Source organism: Salmo trutta, chromosome 37 (assembly GCF_901001165.1).
Source record: "Salmo trutta chromosome 37, fSalTru1.1, whole genome shotgun sequence".
Lineage (NCBI taxonomy): Eukaryota > Metazoa > Chordata > Actinopteri > Salmoniformes > Salmonidae > Salmo > Salmo trutta.
This window is the reverse complement of record NC_042993.1, coordinates 23,667,025-23,687,682: the sequence shown is the minus strand read 5'-3', so window position 1 is coordinate 23,687,682 and position 20,658 is coordinate 23,667,025. Positions and strand designations below refer to the sequence as shown.

At 43.0% G+C, this 20,658-nt stretch overlaps 1 protein-coding gene across 2 annotated transcripts in view; it reads left to right on the top strand.

Annotated features, from left to right (window-relative positions):
* LOC115176915 (raftlin) overlaps positions 1-20,658 on the top strand; it is a 64,429-nt gene that overhangs the window by 39,685 nt on the left and 4,086 nt on the right. The window contains exons 5-9 of one of the 2 annotated variants that reach the window (XM_029737308.1): positions 1,331-1,799; positions 4,303-4,506; positions 12,679-12,797; positions 16,618-16,721; positions 19,949-20,024. In XM_029737308.1, coding sequence (XP_029593168.1) covers positions 1,331-1,799; positions 4,303-4,506; positions 12,679-12,797; positions 16,618-16,721; positions 19,949-20,024 — 972 coding nt within the window. Of the gene's footprint in view, positions 1-1,327; positions 1,800-4,302; positions 4,507-12,678; positions 12,798-16,617; positions 16,722-19,948; positions 20,025-20,658 lie in introns of both variants that reach the window. The other variant, XM_029737307.1, reaches the window with a different exon arrangement.

Below are 20,658 nucleotides of genomic sequence, written 5' to 3'. Positions count from 1 at the left end.
GACGAGACGGTCCTTAGTTTTAATAACACATTGGTGAGTGGAAATGGGTTATCAGTTCAGCCGGGCAGACGCCTGAGGACCAGAGTTTCATTCTGACCTTCAAACTCTCTGTGCCTGGAGCACTCGCTCTAATATCTGGAAAATAGGAAATATGTAGCCTATGTAGAACTGGAATATGCTCTCATTCTCAAGCAAGCTGATGGCCATAACCATATCATATTAGGAGATATCACAGACGTCTATTAAAAGCAAAGAGGCTTGTCATTATAAATAGCAATGTAACAGAAGCATATGATGTTTACCTGTTTCTCTGACCTGAGCACGTGCAATACACAATAGTGTGATTTTTCCATTCAACGCGGACCATTTCAAAGGCTGTCCATTACCTTCACACCTGAGTTCACACACACACACACACCAGTAGAAATGATCCCTCTCCCTCATTGACTGGCAACGTTACCCTCAAATGAGATATACAATATTTTTCTTTTCATCTTGGCAATTCCATTTTGCAATTTGGCTGGGAATAAAAATGTGCAAGTGCTGAGCGAACGTTCGATAGATATTAAACAATGCAGCTAGGAAACGATGTGACTGTTTTTACAATTGAATTTCATAGAGGATAACCTGTGATATGGCACCCGTGCTGATTTGATTTGGATTCTCCTGGTCCCCGGGTGCAGATAGCAGAATGTACTGCCTCTGGCTGGATCTTGTGACAGAATGTGAATGGAGAATGGCATCATTAACACTGCTTGACAGTTAACATTTCAATTTCATTTGATGGAAAATCCCAATATTGACATAAAATGCCAGATGACAATGAAATGGAAAAAGCAATGCTTGATTTGGGATGCAGTCCTGCCAGGGCTGAAGCCATTGCAATCCAATCAACACTAGTTCAATTTGAATGGCTGATGCTGGGAAGAGGGGTGGAGGGAGGGGGAGGGGCTCTATAATTATATGCTAATACCAGGTACGTAAACAGTTCCCCTGGAATCCATTTGGTTGATAAAATAGGGAGTAAATGAGGGGAATTCAGGGGGAAAAATATCCATGCTTCTATAATGGTACGACTTAACAATGTGTGCTTATGTTCCGGGTTGTGTTTCAAGGTTATCACACATTTTTTAGAAAGTCCATTGAGCGCTAGCTAAAACGTTGATCTTGCTCATGATTAGCCAACATAATCTTAAATGACAGTCCATCATAAACAGAGCATACAGTATGAAAGGTTGGTGTTATTAAATAGTACTTGTAAAAGTCAGGTCGTCCACGGTCGTCCACGGATCTCTCTAAGGCGGTTGTTTGCTATCTGTCTCTCCAGCAGATCCAGGATGCTGCAGACCAGGGGGTCATGTTTGTGGGCTTCATCCAGGAGCCGTGTGGGGTACGAGGTACCCAGACCAGAGAAGCAGAGACGCCCTCCCTCTCCCTCCACTCCAGCCCCAGTTCTGTGCTAGGCTCCTTGAGCAGCCAAAGCCCCACTAGCCCCTGGACCAATGGAGAACCAGGAGCCCAGGAGCAGGCGGTGGACACTGGGGCCGATGAGGACCAAGGCTCCTTATGTAAGGGTGGGGAGGGGGAGGACCAGACTAGGGACACTGGGGGGAGTGAGACTACTGTCGGGGAAAGCAACCATGATGGAAGATCCTCTCTTCCCATATCACCATCCACAGAGAGCGAGCAAGATCATGATCAGGATGTTATAGTGGAAGACACACTGACACACAACAATAACAAGACAAACGTTGTGGAACTGAAGGAGAAACCAAGCCGTCACACTCAGAGAGCCAGTGGTGAGTATTGTCAGATTTCCATTCGTTACTATGTAATTGGATTCATATACAGTATGCCAGGCAAGATTCAACTTGAAACGGCATAAATGGTTCTTCAATTTCCTCACACTGTGGTGCAGCATAAAGTGGGATTCAATTAGCATATTTCAGCATCTTAGAATACCAGATGGACAGCTCTTCTCTCTCTTTCTCTCTCTCTCTCCCGCTCTCTCTCACACATTCTCTTTCAACCCCAGTTGGAAAACGTGCTCATAAAATGTGCATGTGTGTTGAATGCACCCCTTTGTGCGTGTGTTTGTGTGCGTGTGTTTGTGTGTGTGTGTGTTTGTGTGTGTGCCCATACATGTTTGGCTCCCTGTAGACACAGTTCCCTGGTCCATCTGGACGTCCCTCCAGTGCGTATTGCAGTGAGATAATCCCCCCCCCCCCACCACCTCACTCAGCCTCCCCCTCATCCCCAAACCTCCACAGTCCACACCACCACCACAGCATAGCCAGCATTTTGTGTGACCATGTGCCAAGTGCCCTTGTCCTCTTCGCTAATGCTTTCACTGCTGAAATTGACTCAAAGTCTCAGTTCTGGGTGGCTTTGCCCCTATAATCCTCCTGACTCCTGATTCTGGAGGTGTACAGTAAACAACAGCAGAATGTGGAACAGGGAACAGGGTCACACGCCAACAGTCAGAAGTGAAACTGGGACATGAAACCGACATGCTCTAAAATAGCATCAAAGAGCGTTGAGGTTATTTAAACTTAGCGCTGAGAACATTCCTGTGGGATCACAGGTGTGAGAGGAGGAAGTGATGGTATATAAAAAGACAGAGATTGGACAGACATCACGATGGTCAGTGAAATGAAGTAGTATGAAGCTAACCACTTTCCAACTAAAAATCATGTTGCAGAGGAAGCTGGCCAACATGTTGGTTTGAGCATGTATTTATTATGAAATGTTAGTCCTGATTAAATCAGTGTTGAGGAGGGTGGATTAGCAGAACAGATGCTGTCATGTTCAACAGTGGTTCTGCACAGTGCACATTATCAGTTAGGATTATGGGGCCTGACCTTGTCACTTGGACAGGCATCCATCAGGCCAGACTTTAAAAGGACCCATTTGGAATGTCGTAATTGCGTTCAGGCGCTCGTTTACTCGTTAGTCGTCAATTTTCTCAAATGATTGGACCATACAAGGTATCGTCTCATAGCAGGCCTGTCATCTGATATTTTCCATGTGACTGTGGCCCGGCAGGTCACACACACCCTACTGTGTGTTATCGCCATCCAATTCTCAGGGCAAGTCAAGGGCGACCCTAAAATATTTGTTTAACCCTGATGCCCCTGATGCTAAAATTGTCGCGTCAGTTGCGTTGTGAAGTGGTTATCGTGTGGGAATGATCTGATAGGTATGAATCCCTGGATTATCTTTATCTCCAGGTCATACCTCTACCGTAACTCACCTTTAACCCTTTGCACACAAAGCTAGCTGTCAAATGGAAATAGAACAATTTGTGACATGTGTTAAGTGTTGTTATAAAATGTATGTTATACAATTTACCACGATTGTCTTCTCTTTAAATGCGTTACCATTGAGCTGTCTGGTTTAGTCGGATGCATTAGTGCAAGGTCTGTGTCAGCTATGCATAAATTACAAACGGTCTGTGACACATTGCAGACGCAGAGCATTTAGTGGAATGGTGAAGCTAGCAGTTCCTCAAAACCGCTGGCCTTGAACGAGTAAACATCACCTTTAATATTATGTGAAAACCTCATTTAAATTCACTCTTTTTGGGGGAAAACAAACAGAAAAATGAAGATTAGTGGAGCGACTTTGTTGTAATGACTTGGCTTGGTTTTCAATAAGTTTGTACTTTCTCCAACGTATGCAGGGAGAGTTGTGATGCATTATTGTCATTCAGTTGTGATTCTGGAGCTTTGAAGAGTGGAAAACGACAAGATTTGGGGAATTTTGTGGCCAGCTGTCACATCAGTCAGATGTGGCAGAAAGGAAATGGTTATGAATGATTCATTCTTCCTGGGTGTCTGACTGAATGACTGACAGAGAACCAGAGCAACTGAACCATGGTCCCCTCTGATGTTGTGTGTGTGTGTGTGTGTGTGTGTGTGTGTGTGTGCGCGCGCACGCGTCTTTGTGAGTCTTCGTGTGTGTGGGAGTCTAACACATTCTGGCCCTCCGTCTGGTTCACATGGGGATGGCAGATATTAGCATTAAAAAGAGAAGATTATGCAGCTCTTGATTTAAATGGCTGCTGCCGAAACAACAGTCCATCCAAATGTGTATGCATTGGTCCATATTAAAGGACCATTTCAATTGAGGCACAAGCCTTTGGTAGGGGATTGTGGGAAAATGATGAGTCAACTCTGTTATGTGTCATAAATCACCTCTGTACGGGGTATCAACTCTGTCACGTTATAAATCTCTGTTGCGTGACATGTTTCATGTCAGCACAATCTATAGCGATGGAGATTGAGTGTTCTGTGTTCTCAGGGGTGGAGCTGCTAGCCCTGTTCAACCACCCAATTGACCGTGAGGGCCAACTGAAGTACTACACTGGGAAGGTACCGCTGAGGGTTCAACTCCGTGACGAGGGGGTGAAAGGGGTGGAGGCCAACTGGCTGGATCACATGACCCAGCACTTCAACAACGGGGCCTCACTCGTTGATGGATACTTCCACCTGGGCAACGACAACGGTAAACAAACTATCCAATGTCCACTTCATGTTTTTACACGCAGTACTTTTTAATGTAACATCTGTTCTGCTGTGGTAGAGTACTAGCAAAGTAATTGGCCTCTTCACAATATCTCAGTACTTTTTCCATCCGTCTGGCAAACCTCTTATTTTGTTCCACGTAAGTAAATAATGTCAAAAATAAATAATAATAATAAGACAAAGGAAATGATGACTTAGCTATTGACAAAATATCCTGTCCCCTTTTCAAACGGTTGAGTCTGTGCTGTTGTTGTTCTAGTGGTACTCTGTGCTACTCCTCTACTGCACATTGCACACCAGATCTAGACCCTGGGGCATGACACTTAATTCTGATGGTGACGAAAACCCCCAGCCTGAGTAAATAAGAGTCATAATTCATTCATCTCCTAAAGTGAACGCATCAGCGCCTCTGAAACACAGATAATTAACCTGATGGCAAATGAGTGCCTCCTTGCATATTTTATCTCTTTAGAATGGGGTAATGAACCGCGTTATTATAATTCCTTATTTTCTATTAGGTTATTGTAATATATTTACCATTTTTATGTGTGGTTAAGATATGCATCTTATATTACAGCAAGAGTGTATTGTAAAAATTCATATTGGCCAGGCCGTGTTCTGTATTGATCTGGAAATGCCAGCTCTGTATCAGAAATAGCTTGTCAAGTGTACTGTATAGGGAACAGCCTGTCAATGCATGCCTGCCAAACCCTTTTCAAAACAGACAAGTTTGCCGAGATGAACGTTGTGTTCGTGTGACCCTCTTGGGAACTGTGAACGGTAGGATATCAAAGCCAAGACAACATCACGTGTTTGTTGCTAATTACATCAAACGGAGGAGCGTCTGGTTTTAACAAGCCTGAGAACCCATGGCCGCGCAGATAAATTTAGCACCTCTTTGAGAACCATTTCTGTATACGTTAGAGCATGAGAAGAAACTCTAGAGCAATGAGAAGAGACGCTTGAGACCGTCTCCTCTCTGTAAACATCAAGGGCATTCTGGAACGTGAAGCAGCACAATAAAAGATGGAGGGTGTCAGTGGCGATGACACTCGGTTTGATTGGAGATTATAATGACAGTCACAGCAGAACACCAGAAGTGCAAAATAAGTGTCTCTGATTGTCATCATGTCCTCTGTCTCGGATGTAGTGCAATTCAACTGCGTATCAATACTCTGCATGGTCCTGTTATGCCTTGTTTCCTGAAAGAGGTCTTGTTGTTCTTGTCGTTAAGCTCTTCCTCTGAACTGTTTGGTAGTGCGTCTACTTTCCCAATGTCCTCCCACTTTACATGACATCACAGGCCTACCAAAGTAACCGCCAGTGGAATAACCTATATATGTAACAACCCTAAAACAAGCCAAGCAAATGTGGTTACCGGTAGGCAGTTACCCCTTTTAGGTTCTCTTTGAAAACAGAATTAACAATGATAATAACTATGTATGCCCCTGTACCTTCTAGTTACAGAGGAATCATCTCTCTGCAATGTAAAGTTTCCCTTCATTGTTCTGTACTTGTTTCGCTGTTGTTTACTCCTACAGTCCGACGCCTCTTCGAATACATATTCATGAATTCCCCCTGCTCGGCTGGCCTTTTGCTAAACCCGGCGCTACCTCCCGACTGTGGCTGGCTGTCGACAGCCTGCCTGGTATGGTCCAGGGGAATACCACACATGCTGTCTCTCCTCCTGCTCCTCTGCCCTCGCCCCCGAAGAGATGGGTTTCCATGGTGAAGCTCACTGAGGAGGTGGGGAGGGGGATAAGTCCTGTTTAATATCCCGGCGTGGCTAGGTGGGATGGAGGCGGGAGACTGGTGGGAGTGGGTTCAGAGAGACCTCGCCGGCACGGAGGGTCGGATATTAGTTTATTATTGAATTTGCGGATCGTGGCACTGGTAACGTTAACGGCGCCGCCACCCTGCAGCGTCATGAGAGGGGCATTAAAGATTAATACCAGGCCCAGCGTGTCACGGCGCCCATTCCGCCCAACGCCACGGCTGGAGTTCTGAGGGGGAGCAGTTTGTTTACTGGTGAATTGATACTAATGGTGTTGATGGGGAGATGTTCTTTGTTACACTTAGCTTACGCTACCTCCGCCGCAACAATGAGGATTTGAAGCTGGCGCTGTGAAACATTTGAGCTATTCATATGCATGACAACTAGCATAGTGCTTGGCTTTCTATATTCAGGCAAAGCCGGTAGAGAGAGAGAGAGTTCCCCAGAATGAAATTCCAATAAGGTATTACTTCACAGTGAACAGAATTGAGGAAAGTTGTGCTGGCAATTTTTATGGCCAAAGATTGGTTGTGCAATAGGGCTTTAAGGCCTGTGTGTGTGTGTGTGTGTGTGTGTGTGCGTGTGCGTGACTGTGAGCAGTGGTGCAAAAAGTACCCAATTGGCATACTTGGTAAAAATAAAGATACCTTAATAGAAAATGACTCAAGTTAAAGTCAACCAGTAAAATACTACTTGAGAAAAAATCTAATAATATTTGGTTTTAAATATACTCAAGTATCAAAACTAAATGTAATTGCTAAAATATACTTAAGTATCAATAGTAAAAGTATACATCATTTCAAGTTCCTTATATAAAGCAAACCAGACAGAACAGATGCAGTAGCGATGACCAGGGATGTTCTCTTGATAAGTATGTGTAATTTGGAGTCTTGCTAAGAATTCAAATTGTAACGAGTACTTTTGAATGTCCGGGAAAATTTATGGAATAAAAAAACTTTTTTTTTTTCTTTAGAATGTAGTGGAGTAAAAGTTGTCAAAAATTGAAATAGTAATGTACATAATTGAGGAAGATACCCCACATATATCCCATGTACAGATACCCCACTTAAGTAGTACTTTAAAGTATTTTTACTTAAGTACTTTACACCACTGACTGTGAGTGTGATTTTGGGTGAACATGCCTTTGTGTAAGGCAGGGTACAGTATTCATGTCATATTCCTTAAAACCCTAGCTATAACCAGAAGTCTGCCCGGTAAGCACAGGTACGTGGACCCTAGCCTCCAAACCTTTGGCTCATAGGAGGAAAGCCTTGGCCAATCCACACTAGAGGTTGACCGATTATGATTTTTTTAACGCCGATACTGATTATTGGAGGACCAAAAAAAGCCAATTCTGATTAATCGGCCAAAATTGTTTGTATTATTATTATTTTATTTTATTTTTTATATATACACTGCTCAAAAAAATAAAGGGAACACTTAAACAACACAATGTAACTCCAAGTCAATCACACTTCTGTGAAATCAAACTGTCCACTGAGGAAGCAACACTGATTGACAATAAATTTCACATGCTGTTGTGCAAATGGAATAGACAACAGGTGGAAATTATAGGCAATTAGCAAGACACCCCCAATAAAGGAGTGGTTCTGCAGGTGGGGACCACAGACCACTTCTCAGTTCCTATGCTTCCTGGCTGATGTTTTGGTCACTTTTGAATGCTGGCGGTGCTTTCACTCTAGTGGTAGCATGAGACGGAGTCTACAACCCACACAAGTGGCTCAGGTAGTGCAGCTCATCCAGGATGGCACATCAATGCGAGCTGTGGCAAGAAGGTTGCTGTGTCTGTCAGCATAGTGTCCAGAGCATGGAGGCACTACCAGGAGACAGGCCAGTACATCAGGAGACGTGGAGGAGGCCGTAGGAGGGCAACAACCCAGCAGCAGGACCGCTACCTCCGCCTTTGTGCAAGGAGGAGCAGGAGAAGCACTGCCAGAGCCCTGCAAAATGACCTCCAGCAGGCCACAAATGTGCATGTGTCTGCTCAAACGGTCAGAAACAGACTCCATGAGGGTGGTATGAGGGCCCGACGTCCACAGGTGGGGGTTGTGCTTATAGCCCAACACCGTGCAGGACGTTTGGCATTTGCCAGAGAACACCAAGATTGGCAAATTCGCCACTGGCGCCCTGTGCTCTTCACAGATGAAAGCAGGTTCACACTGAGCACATGTGACAGTCTGGAGACGCCGTGGAGAACGTTCTGCTGCCTGCAACATCCTCCAGCATGACCGGTTTGGCGGTGGGTCAGTCATGGTGTGGGGTGGCATTTCTTTGGGGGGCCGCACAGCCCTCCATGTGCTCGCCAGAGGTAGCCTGACTACCATTAGGTACCAAGATGAGATCCTCAGACCCCTTGTGAGACCATATGCTGGTGCGGTTGGCCCTGGGTTCCTCCTAATGCAAGACAATGCTAGACCTCATGTGGCTGGAGTGTGTCAGCAGTTCCTGCAAGAGGAAGGCATTGATGCTATGGACTGGCCCGCCTGTTCCCCAGACCTGAATTCAATTGAGCCCATCTGGGACATCATGTCTCGCTCCATCCACCAACGCCACGTTGCACCACAGACTGTCCAGGAGTTGGCGGATGCTTTAGTCCAGGTCTGGGAGGAGATCCCTCAGGAGACCATCCGCCACCTCATCAGGAGCATGCCCAGGCGTTGTAGGGAGGTCATACAGGCACGTGGAGGCCACACACACTACTGAGCCTCATTTTGACTTGTTTTAAGGACATTACATCAAAGTTGGATCAGCCTGTAGTGTGGTTTTCCACTTTCATTTTGAGTGTGACTCCAAATCCAGACCTCCATGGGTTGATAAATTGGATTTCCATTGATTATTTTTGTGTGATTTTGTTGTCAGCACATTCAACTATGTAAAGAAAAAAGTATTTAATAAGATTATTTCTTTCATTCAGATCTAGGATGTGTTATGTTAGTGTTCCCTTTATTTTTTTGAGCAGTATATTTGTAATAATGACAATTACAACAATACTGAATGAACAATGAACCCTTTTGTTTTAACTTAAATTAATACATCAATAAAATCAATTTAGTCTCAAATAAATAATGAAACATGTTCAATTTGGTTTAAATAATGTAAAAACAAAGTGTTGGAGAAGAAAGTAAAAGTGCAATATGTGCCATGTAAAAAAGTTAACGTTTAAGTTCCTTGCTCAGAACATGAAAACATATGAAAGCTGGTGGTTCCTTTTAACATGAGTCTTCAATATTCCCAGTTAAGAAGTTTTAGGTTGTAGTTATTATAGGACTATTTCTCTCTATACCATTTGTATTTCATATACCTTTGACTATTGGATGTTCTAATAGGTACTTTAGTATTGCCAGCCTAATCTCGGGAGTTGATGGGCTTGAAGTCATAAACAGCGCAATGCTTCAAGCATTGCGAAGAGCTGCTGGCAAATGCAGTAAAGTGCTGTTTGATTGAATGCTTATGAGCCTGCTGCTGCCTACCACCGCTCAGTCAGACTGCTCTATCAAATTATAGACTTAATTATAATATAATAACACACAGAAATACGAGCCTTAGGTCATTAATATGGTCAAATCCGTAAACTATCATTTCGAAAACAAAACGTTTGTTCTTTCAGTGAAATACGGAACGTTCCGTATTTTATCTAACGTGTGGCATCCATAAGTCTAAATATTGCTGTTACATTGCACAACCTTCAATGTTATGTCATAATTACCTAACATTCTGGCAAATTAGTTCGCAACGAGGCAGGTTTCCCAAACTGTTACATATATACCCTGACTCTGCATGCAATGAACGCAAGAGAAGTGACACAATTTACCTAGTTTAATATTGCCTGCTAACATGAGTTTCTTTAAAATAAATATGCAGGTTTAAAAAAATATACTTCTGTGTATTGATTTTAAGAAAGGCATTGATGTTTATGGTTAGGTACATTTGTGCAACGATTGTGCTTTTTTCACAAATTCGCTTTTGTTAAATCATCCCCCCCTTTGGCGAAGTTGGCTGTGTTTGTTAGGAAGAAATGGTCTTCACACAGTTCGCAACGAGCCAGGCGGCCCAGACTGCTGCATATACCCTGACTCTGTTGCACAGAAGAGAAGTGACACAATTTCCCTAGTTAAAATAAATTCATGTTAGCAGGCATTATTAACTAAATATGCAGGTTTAAAAATATATACTTGTGTATTGATTTTAAGAAAGGCGTTGATGTTTATAGTTAGGTACACATTGGTGCAATGCCAGTGCTTTTTTTCGCGAATGCGCTTGTTAAATCATCACCCGTTTGGCGAATTAGGCTGTGATTCAATGATAAATTAACCGGCACCGCATTGATTATATGCAACGCAGGACAAGCTAGATAAACTAGTAATATCATCAACCATGTGTAGTTAACTAGTGATTATGTTAAGATTTATTGTTTTTTATAAGATACGTTTAATGCTAGCTAGCACCTTACCTTGGCTCCTTGCTGCACTCGCATAACAGGTAGTCAGCCTGCCACGCAGTCTCCTCGTGGAGTGCAATGTAACCGGCCATGATCGGTGTCCAAAAATGCTGATTACCGATTGTTATGAAAACTTGAAATCGGCCATTCCAATTAATTGGTCGACCTCTAATCCACACACATTAGTAACCCCACTCTTTCTATATCTCTCCTTCTCTCTCTGGATTCCTGTCTGTCCCGTTTGAAAATATAGATAAGCTGTCACAGCCCTGTCTCCTGTTCTCCCCGGCAGTGCTAAGCACACATGTTTAATTCATGTCAGTAACAGACAGGACTTGGGGCAGGGTCATTCGGTTGCTTCTGCGGTCAACAAGGCTTTAGATTCCCCTCCGTTTTTTTACTCCTCTGTGTCTCTCCTTCAAAGTCTATGTCAACCTAGCATCAGTCTCTTTGTCACTTAGTGCCTGTCTTCAGTCCACTTCCCTGTCACTGGGCCCTAATTAGGTTGGTGCTCCGTGTCAGTCGGTGTCACGACTCACGCCGCCATTGTTACTATCTCTCAGTACATCTGTGTCACTCTTCGTCTTTCAGTTCACTCTCTCTGTGTCAGAGATAGTATGCGCACGTCTCACTCAGTATGTTCAACCTCAGGTGCCTGGAGAGGATAGGCTAGTCGATGAGAATACATTGTCCCATTGTGAATGAACACGTGTTTCCCTCCAAGCTTCTGTTTCACTCACTACATTGTCAGTCAAGACTCAACTCAAAATGTTATGCTGTTATTTGTGTTGGCACTACATATCCTCCAAACCTCTCAACTCCACGGTAACTCAGTGTCTGGCAGCATCATGCCAGGAGGCAGCGTGCTCCTCCTAAAGCAAAGGGACTCGATCCCTGTGTGCATCTCACCTGAGTGATCCCAGTGCATCGGCAGGCCAACCCAATCTCCAAGAGGGCTTTCCAATTACACGTCGAGCAGGGAGACGTCTGATGAACAATGGATGGGGGGGGGGGATGTAAAGGAGGGGTAGGGTGGAGGAAGGATGGAGAGAGGGCGGGAGAGGGGGGAATGAACAACGACAATGTCTGTATTTGAAAGGAGCCAATAGATGTCTGAAAGATGTCTTCAATTGAGCGCGTCCAGCAGCCTTAAATGGGTTTTCTGGGGGGAAATAAAGGACCCTGTCATCCCTCCCTTTCCAGCCAGCCCTCGTTCCCCCATTATTAGGGCAGAGTAATGACATGTGGAGTGTCTCATGGTGGAGCCTGGGCCGCACAAACTCTATTAGTGTGTAAATGGTACAGGAGTAATGAGAAAGCACTCAGGCCAACTGAGAGCCCTGGTCTGAAGGGCAAGAGGTTCTGGCACACTGCTCAATGGAATCAAAAGAAATGTGGGATGGAGAAGAAGCTCACCAGCTTTCTAATGTTCCTATCCCAATAATGCCCAAACTGGGAATGTTACCCTTGTCCATGGGGTTCAAATGGAGTCTATAGAAAAGCTATTTTATGGTACCATGGCCCTGTCTTTGTGTATTAGTCCTTACATGTAAATATCTACAATATGTAAAGCATATCATTGTTTTCAGATGAATCGTGTTATGCTTCAACAATCTGTCCATAATGTCTGTCGGTTCATCTATAATCTCTCCAAGCTTCTTCCCTGAAGGAAACACTCTCTCTTGTTCTGTGATAGCTACATAATCCATATCTGGCCCTTGCTTACAGAAATGGTCCATGCTGCAGCCCTGCCTGGTAATAAATGTCCCAGTGTCTGTGGGTTGCTGGTTGGGTGCGTAATGTCATTAACTTCCCTCTCCTCTTTGCACGGCCTAGAGGCCTGGGAGCCAGACACAGACAGACACCCTCCATTCTGTAAATACTAACTCCTTCATGACCTTCCTCTCCATTTTCTACAGATTTGCAGCCTAAGTCAGTGGAAAGCGTCTTCATCTTCCAGGAAGGGACGGAGGGCGTCGACCAGAGCGTGACCACCACGTACGATGCCATCGTTGTGGAGCAGTGGACTGTCATTGACGTGAGTGGGATTTTTACATGGCTCGGAGCGTTTCAGTGTTTAATGTGAGAGTCGTCACATGGAAATATTCCCTCTAACCATGGTGGCTATGGCACATGTGTCACGGTGGCTTGATATCTTATCTGCAGCAAACAAGCCCTTATCTGGCCAGCGATTAAGTCCCCAGTTTGCGCAAATCCAAGTTGGAAATGGATTTCTGTCTACCTCTGAAGGGTTTGAGGCTTTTCTGTGTGTGTGTGTGTGTGTGTGTGTGTGTGTGTGTGTGTGTGTGTGTGTGTGTGTGTCACTCTAATCGAGTTTAGAGTTTGAGGCTGTCGAAGTGTGAAAATAGACTTTTGTCCCCTAAATGTGACTGGAAAATTGTCCAGTTCAGAGAGGAAGTCGGCTCACAAACACAGAATTTAACCCTTGAAATAAAAATGCTCTTAACCCTTTAAAATTACTATTAAAAAAATCAGACTACACAATATTCGCCGCCTTAAAATGTCATATTTGTTCAGCGTCCCATACCACACAAAAACCTAGGCGCTTGTGTCTTGTGAAGGTTAAACATTGTACGAGTATGTAGGTATATTTATGCTAATACTGTGGTAAAGATACTGCAATAATGTCTTTATTAAAGACCAGCAATTATTTTGTCAACTACTGAGAAATAACATGGATTTTATATACTTTTTTTATGCACCTTTGGAAGTTAATTGAAGGACAAAGCAACAATGTTTAACAACTTTTAGATGTTCACATTATAGTTCCAATGAATCCAATCAAATGTGCTGGCCAGGACTTATCAAAAGCAATTTTGCTAGACTAATCTCTCCTGAAGTTAGCTTGATAACACTATTTTACAAAGGATGATCAGACTTCATACCCGGCACATTCATTATGATAACTGCTTAAAATGTATATGCAAATTATCCTCACCGCTCATTGTCGTTTCGGTGCCAGAATAATTACTTAAATATTATGCAGAATATTGATTGGGATATTTTTCCCCAGCTCTCTTGTTCCCATCTTGCTGAAAGACTGACAGGTGGTTGGATTTATGAGCCGGGAAAACAAGAAAACAGGCTGGTTCACTGAGAATTCAATCAATATTGTTGTGTTGAAGCAGGAAGTGCAGCTTTTCTCAGAGATTTTGTTTTCGTATGGCACAGAACATGTCAAAACTTCTGTTTTAATTGATAGCAAACTGCTAAAACGAATCTGACTTTTAACATAAATGAGTTATTACAGTATTTTTTTGCGCAGTATTCACAATCATGTTGGTAGAATGTGGCAGGATTGGTACAGTGTAGATATGTCGAGCTGTTTGTGGCCAAACTGTTTGTGGTCTTTAATCTAGAAACTCAGACCTTCCTCAAATGTCACTAATGTCACATTTTTGTGGGAGAATGGGTCATTTCGACGGCAATTTATTTGTTACTTTACATTCACATTAGTCAATATGTATTCACCATATAAGAATGTATACGTTAGACCATTTAATCAAGAAAATTAAGGCAAAATAATAACTGTAGAATTCTGCGGTCTAATGGATGGACATTCTACTTTAGCCAATCAGAAACATTCTTCACATTTTCTTCAACAAATGACTATGCTCTGATGAAGGTCGACTGACAAAGCTCGGCTACGATGAAAGACATTTGCATCTGACTGGAAGTGTGCAAAGACTTTTTCCTATTTCTACAATAAATGACTAAATGAACTGAATAGGACATACAGTAGGTATGCATGCATAGGTTATTCATGTGATGGACTCCATGCTGTATATAGGACTTAACACAATTAACTGTTTAACACTCAATAATGTCATTCTAAATGCTCATGAAGATGCCTTACTACAGACAAAGATCACACTAAATACCTTCATCCATTACATTGAACAACAAGGGCATCATGTTTTCCCAGTGTTACCTCAGTTTCTCACAGGCTATATTACATTTAACCCAGAAGTGCATGGCCATTATCCGGAGAGGCATTATACATAGTGCTCTACCAGTAACAATACTGTGTGCTTGAGGCACCAGTTAACAGCATTGACATTGTTGTCGTTCGTTCCTAGCAATTGTATAGATGCCTGAGCTTTGAAGAGCACTACTTCAGTCACCAGAAACCAAATTATGTCAAAAAAAGATTAAAGACCAACAACAGAGTAAAGATGCCAATAAAGGAGAGTGAATGGAGAGTGCATTTTCAGACAGAGGACACTGTGGCTGTGTACGTGGGTGGGTGTTGAAAAACAGGGGTAGGGTTGTAGAGAATCTTAGGACCATGAATGTAATAAGAAATCTGAGGTGCTGGCTTAAGGCCGGTAGAAATCCCTACAGAATATCCGGTCAGAAGGATGAGGCGGATGTCCAGGTTAGGGGGAGTTTAATGAAAGTGTGTTATCTGAACTCATGGTTCAGAACATGGTTCAGATAACTCATGGTTCAGAACATGGTTCAGATAACTCATGGTTCAGAACTCATGGTTCAGATAACTCATGGTTCAGATAACTCATGGTTCAGAACTCATGGTTCAGAACTCATGGTTCAGATAACTCATGGTTCAGAACTCATGGTTCAGATAACTCATGGTTCAGATAACTCATGGTTCAGAACTCATGGTTCAGATAACTCATGGTTCAGATAACTCATGGTTCAGAACTCATGGTTCAGAACTCATGGTTCAGAACTCATGGTTCAGATAACTCATGGTTCAGAACTCATGGTTCAGATAACTCATGGTTCAGATAACTCATGGTTCAGAACATGGTTCAGATAACTCATGGTTCAGAACATGGTTCAGATAACTGAGAATCATGTCCAGTGAGACCTGACATTAGCTACGGTTCTGAAAAGACAGCGGGGAGAAAGATAACTTAGGCTATAGCACTGCTATAATATGAACAACGTGGTGCCCGTATAGCACTACAATGTGTGCATGCATACGTCGTATGCGTGTCTTCATATCTGACACGTGCTGTGGTTTGTCAGTGAGGGCAGATGCAGAAGAGATGGAAAACCACATACGCTTCCTGTGTGAGCAGAGGCGTTAGCGCACGTGTAGCGAGCGCGTGTCTTTAACCCAAATCCCAAGTGCACTACACTGTCATACCAGCAATCAATCTAACAGAAATGCATGTATTTTGGTATGCATCATACATAGTTCATCATCTGTTGTCAAGAGCTTGGGTAATCGTGGCTCTTTTGATGGGGTTTTAATGGTTTATGTGTTTATGCATGCATACATTTATGCGTGTGTGTGTGCGTGTGTGTGTGCGTGTGTGTGTGTGTGTGTTCGTAGGATGTGACGATTATGGAATTTTGGGTAACGATTACTTGTCACGCAAATGGACACGGTTAGTGTCATAATTGTCATTTTTGTTCAAATGTTTTGAGCATCATAATGCATCTCTGAATTATAACTACGACAAACCTAGTGAATACAACCCAGCTTTGGTAGCTCCCCTCTCTCAAAAACAAATAGTTTATACCTCTTGGAACTTTTGGAAATGAAGCTTCTCCCAATGGTGCCGTTCTGCTCATGTTAATGACTACCAACTTTACCCACTTCATGTAAAAATGAAAAACTGCTATTGTGTAATTTATATCTACTTGAGTATGAAGTTGAATCCCCCTTTCTCTTAAAATGAATATGTATTAAGACTATTATGATAATTATTTTTGAAGTTCACAGTTATTGTCCATAATTGTCGGTTATACGATTATACGATAATTGTGCCTGCCCTACTCGTACGTGTGCTTGTGCGTACGTGTATGCAAACACTATGTGTATAGTAGTATGTAATATTCATGTGTTTGTATTCTCTCTTTAGGGCTTGCAGGTGAAGACAGACTATGTTCCCCTGCTCCAGTCTCTTGCCATGTACGGCTGGAGACTCACATGTGTCCTGCCTACACCCATCATCAAGACCAACAGGTAACTACTTTCACCTTCCAATACACACTCTCACTAATATTGAGTTAGGGCCTGAATGACCACCATATCTCCTGGTTACCTAACTCTGGTATTGATTGGTCAACCTGAGTAACCCTCTGGAAATGAAACTGCCTTCTCTTTGATTTCAAAGAGCACCCATCTCATTTAGACAAAGCGATGGTCAGCCCATATCACTGGTCAATTAACAGCTCAACTTAAATGGATTGTGAAATCAGTCAGAAGAACTCAACAGGTTGTTCAACGGAAATACTAACTGGCCCCAATTGGCGGGTTCATATGTAACAGCGTGTGGTGCGAGACAGTTTAAACCCACAAATGTGTGTAACTGGAAAGTCCCTTCAGAGAACTGTAACGGTTCTTCTGCTCAGCCTCTGCTGACTCATTCATCTTACATGAGGACTATGCACGCACACATTCGCTAACAGTCAACAGCTCAGTCATCTATCAGCAGTCACAACATGACTTCCAAGTCTTCAAAAATACTCGTCTCCCACCTGAAACCCCACTTTACACAGTCACAAGCGCTCATCATTATCACAAGTCAGAACACGTCCAGTCCAATATGTACCCATTGAATTGATTCTTTAAGAATAAAACGTTTAAATAAATGTCTTGTGAGCTTAGTTCAACTGCCGTACCACATCAGCACCCAAAATATAAGCTTGTTTTACTCCAATGTTTGTAAACAAAGTAAATGTAAACAAACACTGTATAGCCTAAAAACATGTTTAAAAATATCATTTTAATATCGTGGATGGTCAGTCCTTGCATCCATAGAATTTGAGTGGTAACATTTCTCCAGCCCCATCCCCCCCCCCGCTTTTTACTGAAACAGTGGTGGGGAAAACGCTTTGTTATTGTTTCAACTACTGATTGCCGCTATTAGTCAGAGTCATGAAATGTGTCGTGTCATGCTTATGAAGACTCCAAGTATATGCTTAGAGTTCAACACGGTTGCAGTTAAATGTTTACCATGCGTACCCTTGTCTCTGGGGGGTCGTGTTTGTGACCGTTCCGGAGCATAGCTGATTAATTACCGCTCTATTTTTATCCCTTGTTTATTCATCGCTCTTTATTTTGATCAACTCTCTCTCAAAATGCAACAGCACAACAGCGCAACATGGCTAATTAATCAGAGGGCCGGCCTAGATAAAACCACACAGCAACGCTCATTTCTCTCCATCTCTGAAACACTCGTCTCGTTGTGCTCAGCAACGATGGCTGTTGACCCATTTCAGATTAGCTTAGTCATTACACTTGTATTATGTTGACTCTTCCATTTTCACAACTATATTAAGCTAATGCACGTTGGGATACTGTCTGAGGATGAGCAAAGTGCACTTCCTCTGAAGCAGTCTACACAGAGTCTGTTATGCAAAGACCTACTTACACACTAGTTAGCATCTAAAGTGAACATCCACCGGGACTCAAGGCTTCTTTAATCAACGTAACATGAATGTGAAGGTGCACATGGTAATGTACAGTATATTTCTGCCACATGGAACATGTTACATTTGGTGTAAATCTGATGTTTGGACATCGTAACTGTTTTAGTAAATAGGTAAGTGCTTCATAATACCATTATAAGAAATACTTAACATTACCACAGGTAACCACTAAACATGATACACCATGTTCCCTACCACTGTACCAAAGAAAGTCTTGTTGCTGGTATATGAAGTTTCTATTTCAGTACTGCAGACACAGACAGCTATGAGAGGACTGTAGCAGCAAGACACAGACAGTTATGAGAGGACTGTAACAGCAAGACACAGACAGCTATGAGAGGACTGTAGCAGCAAGACACAGACAGTTATGAGAGGACTGTAGCAGCAAGGGGCCTGTAATTTTCAAACTGATCTGCTCCGTTCTACTTTAACGGGCTTGGGCTTTTTCTGAGGACTCAGGTTGGCTTTTCCGCTTTCATTCAGCAGGAAGCTGTCCGGCAATCTGACAGCCTGGAAAATAGGTTATTGGAAATGCAGGGTAAGGAGGGAGGGATGGGAAATGGGGGTGTTTTAGATTGTCAGCCTCTACAGGAGATCTGGAAGCCCATTTGATGTTGTGGGGAAGATTTGCAGCCAGCTCTATACTGTTGTCACCCTATCATACATTTCCGTTGTTCTTTATATGCCAAGTTAAGGATCCAGCTTAACTCAAAGCTGATTCTTCCCCGTGTGTATAAGAGTACATCTATTTTAATGGATGAGGGATTCCAAGAGAGGAAGTGACAGAGAGAGCGATCTGGAGAGGGAGATCAGGGGATATACGAAAGAGAGAAGGGAAAGGATGGAGAAAGCCTACTTGAAGCTCATACAAGAGGAAGAGGCAGAGAAGTAAAGTGAAGCAGACAGATAATTAGAGACAGCAGGCTAAAGTAGGAAACCGAGTCGATACGTGCGTGTCGGATGGAGAGATGAAGCAGAGTGAAGGTTAATGCGTGAGAGCTGGAACGACGAGAGACGAACAGGAGAGAGCAAGCATGAGAGACAGGAAGCCCACTGACGACAGAATCTCCTCGGTGGATTAGTCTGTCATCTGTACTGTATGGATTATCCATGAATTAACACAGAATGTGACGTGTGCATGGACAGAGATTATTTCGGAGAAGTTTATGAGGACGAGCATGTTTTGGGGAAGCCAGTAAACGTGGTCTCGTTCTCTTGGTGTCTGAGCTCTCTCCTAAGCATAGAACATATTCACGATGGACATACATCATCGCTCCAAATTCCTTTTTGGTTTCTCGTATTAACAAGAGAGGACAGAAAGGGAAGAAAGCGAGGTTGACCATTGCTATGTAACTCACTTCTCACTGTGGTAGATGTCAGCTATTAGTATGGCATCAGGACTGACCATACTAGTCACACAAACCATTATAAGGTCTACCCTGGAGTGTGGATCGCTCCCCTTCAAGTGGAACTGGAGCATTATAATACAAACTGCATTTTCCATTCCTCTCTTCCTTGCTCTGAAATGACCCCAAGTATTTCTAAAAGAGCTTGTGGCAATGTGATTTGTGTGACATGGATTTCTTTATCGATGGTACAGGCATTTGTCCTCTACAAATAAAGTAACTATCAAGAAAATAGCAATGGTTTCCAAAGTTATTTGTATTTCAGTTCTAATTATATTCTCTCTACCTCCCTCTCTCCATATTCACCTCTGCCTTTTATCTCTCCATCTCCCCATCTCTCCCTCTACCCTAGTGATGGAAGTTTGGCCACCAAGCAGGTCGTTTTTCTGCAGAGACCTGTCCTTCCCCGCAAGAGGGGGGAATCCAAGGTACGTGACCTCTCATTCCTCCCAGTGTTTGTCTTGGCACATGTGGGTCGGCTTGCAGCTTGTTCACTAGCCAGAGCAGCGCTCCAAGGCCAACATCACCCCTCACCACCCCGGCCCATACCACACTTGTTCTTGTTTTCACATAGATAAATATGCACACTGCCGGTCAAATGTGAATGAACCCCTTTCTTCCTGAGATATGAACCATTCTGTGGTAACTACGGCAATGCATGTTGAGAAAGTACTTTCCATTTGACCCTAGATAGTACTGCTATAACCTCTAGATTTGACCTTTGTCCTTTGTGGAAGGAATCAATGCTGATATTGCCTGTGACCTGAATTTAAACTCTGGTCACCATTGGCAACCAAACTGATGGGCAATAACCCTGGCAGAGATGAGCAGAGAACGATAATGCGGATGTTTGTGTGCAGGTAACATGCTGTTTACCTCAGTATACTGTAAGTCTCAGCTAAAAGAGGGTCAATGGAGGCAATCTCAGAAATATTACCAGCCATATTTTCTTGTTTGGTCTGTACCCCTGAAGGCACCAATCAATTCCCTTGAAATTACCATTTCATTCCCCACAATGAGAATCATTTTAATTTGTTCTTTCCTTGTTTGCTATTATGTCCA